Here is a 4188-nt window from a genome sequence, read left to right on the forward strand (position 1 = left end):
AATTTTAAATATTATATTACAAACTTACACATCTATCTACACACAACTATATGAGTTCCTATATTCTCTTATATGAGTTAAACTCATATTTCGAATGTTTTATGGTGGCTAACAAATTTTTCATTTGTGTCAATTTTTATCTACAAAAAAGAATTTTAATGTAGTATTTGATAGTGAGATTATAGAGATTGTGAGACAGAAATTAAAAAATATAGCCTAAATTAAGATTTTTTATTATATTTTAGTGTAATATATACATGACTAAATTATTTTGGTATTTTATTTACTGAGAGTAAATACAGTGGGGAGGTGAAAAATTATGGAGAGAATGGATGTGAGGTTGAAAATGTGAGAATGGTGGAATGATAAAATGAAAATTAAAAAATTAGATAATAATAATATTTTTAGAAATAAATCTTATTAAAATTTAAGTTTTTGTCCTAGAAATTTTAGTCTTATTCGTCCCTATTTTTTAAAAATATTAAAAGAACTAAAATTTTCTTTTTAAAATTAAAATTTTATATCTCAAAACAAAAATTTTAATTTTAATTTCTATCAACTAAATATAATACTAAATTTTAGTCTCTTAACCTTACTTTCATTATCTAAAAACAGACCCTACTTGATAGACAATTTAGCGGCTATATAGTTTAATGAAGTTGCTTTTGTCTCTTTAATAATTATGTAGATAGATATAGGACCAAAAATAAAGTTCCCATATGAACCAGATTTTGTCCTAAGAAAGGAATCGGATAAATATATAATATACTTGCTTTTTGAAAACATTGATTACGCCTTAATGAGATAAAGACAATATACATAATAAGAATTTAAATTATTAACTCCACTTTAAAATTTGTGGATGAGGCTCAAGTTCATATCAGCATTAACATGTTGCACTAGCATTTCCAGTTATGCTTGACTTAGGGTTTGAATTTAATAAAATTTAGTATTTAAGTTTGTCTCACACTTGGCCCATCTTTAACATTTTTATTAGTCATTATATTAAAATAAAAAATTATGAAAGGGTCCATATACTTTCATCATGAAGAAAACTAAAATCATTGTATTTTATTAGAGTAGTGTAACTTTTAAAAAAAAAAAACATCCCATATGATAAACAAGGTTATTGTATATTATCTTAAAAATTATACTAGAACGTTTGAAGATAATAAATTGAGTTAAAGCTTTACAAAAGACTATGAGACAGGAATGGATGGTGTAGTTATTTCATTCCTTAGAAATGGAACTATTCTCTTATTCATGCATGAAATTGGCCCACTATGTTTTTGGACATAGGCCCACTAACTTTTTTGGACTGGGCTCACTAAGTTTAAATGATATGTTCAATTCCAACTACTGAAATGGGCTTAGCCCATGATAGAGTCTGAACCCAGCAACAGATTTTTCTTTTTTTAAGATTTAGCTAGTTGGTCTCTTAACAATATATTTTAATAATACAATAACTTCTTTTTTAAGTTTTTGGTAAAAATATAAAAAATAATTTTTAGGTTTTTTAACAAATAAGTTTTTATAGTACTTTTAAATATGTCTTTAAAATACATGTTAGCAAGTTTTTTTTTTAAATAGTAAAATAGCTTTATTTTGGATGAAAAAGAGATACATGAATGCTTGTAAATGCTAAAGTGTAAGAGTGAAGAGACAAGGGATACTCTTAGGGCTAGTAATATATACCCTACTCGTGGATATCCAATCCAAACTAACTCGTTCGGGTAGGATAGGGTACAAATTTGTCTGCGGGTAAGGTAGGGTACGAGTTTAGGGTATATCCTATTATACCCTACCTGTACCCTTAATATATTATATAATATATATGTAAAAGTTATATATGTAGTGAAGAAAGTGAGTCTTGTCTTCACAATCTTCTTTTTATAAAAACTTGAAATAATCACTAAACTAGTTGATGATCATATTATTTGTAATTTTATGTTGAATTTTTTTAAGATTTTATTGTTTTTACTTTTAATTTGAACTTAATTTTTTTTTATTTTATTAATATGAGTGAAATTTGAAATGGTTGAATTTTATATTTATTTAAAAAAAATTATTTTTGTGGGTAGGGTCGGGTAAGATAGGATTTAGAACTTTAGGGTACAAGTAGAATTAGGATGGAGAGATTTTCGACCCACGAATAAAGTAGGGTGAAATTTTTAAAAAAATTTTAACCCGTGAATAAGATTAGTGTAGAGTCTAAACTCTACCCATTGCCAATCCTAGATACTCCATCAAGATAACAATAAATTTTCACAATTTTATTGTTATATTAAATATTCTAAAGAAACTTTACTTTTTACAGGTATAATTTTCCTTCATTGACAAGAGTCCCAACAAAACCATAATAAAAAATTTGTTGTAATAAAATAAAGGGCATCATTCTTTGATGTTCACTATATACAAATCCCTAAACCTTGCTAACATCAAAGCAAGAACATTTATACTAATTTATACATTTTTTTTTCAATTCTCATGATATGTCGTAGATTTATTATTAAATATTAATATAAATTAAATTTAAATAAGTGTCACATCATATTTAATGATAAATAAAATATAAATTAGCATAGTTCATATAACGTATACACAAACAACATAACTACCTTTCTTTTTAAGAAAAAAAAAAGAAATATAATGTATCAAAACATCCATCTTTATTTTAATACTTATTTTAACACCAATAATATTTCATTTCCAAAATCACATGCCTTGTCCACTTATCCAACATGGTTCCCTACCCCACTTCTTAGTTGTATACCAGTCATTATTCTCCAATTAATTCTCCTACTTACCCCAAAAAATAATTTATAAATTGTTCATATGATATCTATACCAAGCTATATACACATTTATCTTCCATTATTCATTCTTGCACTTTTGGTCACCCACAATTTATAAATATGGAAAACAACAACAAACACTCCCTCCTCCAACCACTCATCACACCAATCTCTAGCCCTACAACCACCACTGCCGCCGCCACCGCCACCGCCGCCGCCGAAACCTCATCCACATGTTATTCACTTCTTGATGATCATCACTATGATCCTTTTATTAAAAGTTCCAAAATCATCTCAAACACCAACTTCATCTTCCGGATCCTCCTAGTGTTCTTGGTGGCATCTATCTCAATTTGGGCAAACTATGAAGCTTCTAGAACCTTTGACATCAACATAGTGAATGATTCAAAGGATTCTCAAGCCGGTAAGCGTTTTGATCTCTTTTATGTCTCAAATGACAAAGCCACACGCATAGTCCTAAACACAAGTTCCTTTGTTGAACATTTCCTCTATAATAATAATAGTAACAATATTAAACCCTACACCAAGAAGCATATAAAAAGTGTCACCCTCCGCCTCGTTGACCGGAATCTCACCGCCGCCGCCGTCACCACGGCCGAAGACCACCATGCTAGTGGAAAATATTTCAAAGGGTATAATTATAATTATGTGATAGATATTAACCCTATGTTAATCGAAGATAAAGATTATAATAATATGACATTTATAGTAGTGGGTGCAATACAACGTGCCATGGCACGGGTTTGGCTATGGGATGGTGGGTCTAGGGCTCCACCAAGGCTCGTTGATGGAATGGTTGAATACATTGTTGAGTTAGCCGGATTCGGCCGAAAAAGGGTCTCCGGTGGTGGCGGCGATGGCGATGGTGGCCGCAATTTGCCGGATTGTGGTGGTGGTCATAGTGGTTGGTGGGAGGATAAGGAGCCTAAAGAAGTGGCTCATTACTTGCAATATTATGAAAATTACAAGAAAGGGTTCATCCAACGGTTGAATGAAGCCATGAAGGACACGTGGCATGATCGTATGGTGGATAACGTGTTGGGCTTTCCATCCATGAAAATTTGTGGTTTGTATAATGCTTCTTTTGGCTCAGTCGTCTCACCTGAAACTCGTTTTGTTTGAACTTTGAAGTTGTATTTTTATTTTATTTTATTTTTTAAATATTTTTTCCCACTTGTTGTATATTAATTATAATTACTTATTATAGAAAATGACATGGAATATGAAATATTGTGGTTCTGAGTTGCCATTGCCAAACTGCCAAACATTGTTGGTTCAGTAATAACATGGAATTAGGGGGGGGTACATGTGCAATTATGATGTGTTTATTATATGAAACAATCATGAACCTTAATTTTTTTATTTGTAATTT

General features: G+C 30.0%; 1 protein-coding gene across 1 annotated transcript; it reads left to right on the forward strand.

Moving 5' to 3' along the window:
• Positions 1 to 2915: 2915 nt before the first annotated feature.
• LOC112800005 (uncharacterized) lies at positions 2916 to 3938 on the forward strand. The gene has a single exon (XM_025842072.1). The coding sequence runs from the start codon at positions 2916 to 2918 to the stop codon at positions 3936 to 3938; it is 1023 nt and encodes a 340-aa protein (XP_025697857.1).
• Positions 3939 to 4188: the final 250 nt, after the last annotated feature.

This window comes from Arachis hypogaea, chromosome 1 (genome assembly GCF_003086295.3).
Source record: "Arachis hypogaea cultivar Tifrunner chromosome 1, arahy.Tifrunner.gnm2.J5K5, whole genome shotgun sequence".
Taxonomy (NCBI): Eukaryota; Viridiplantae; Streptophyta; class Magnoliopsida; order Fabales; family Fabaceae; genus Arachis; species Arachis hypogaea.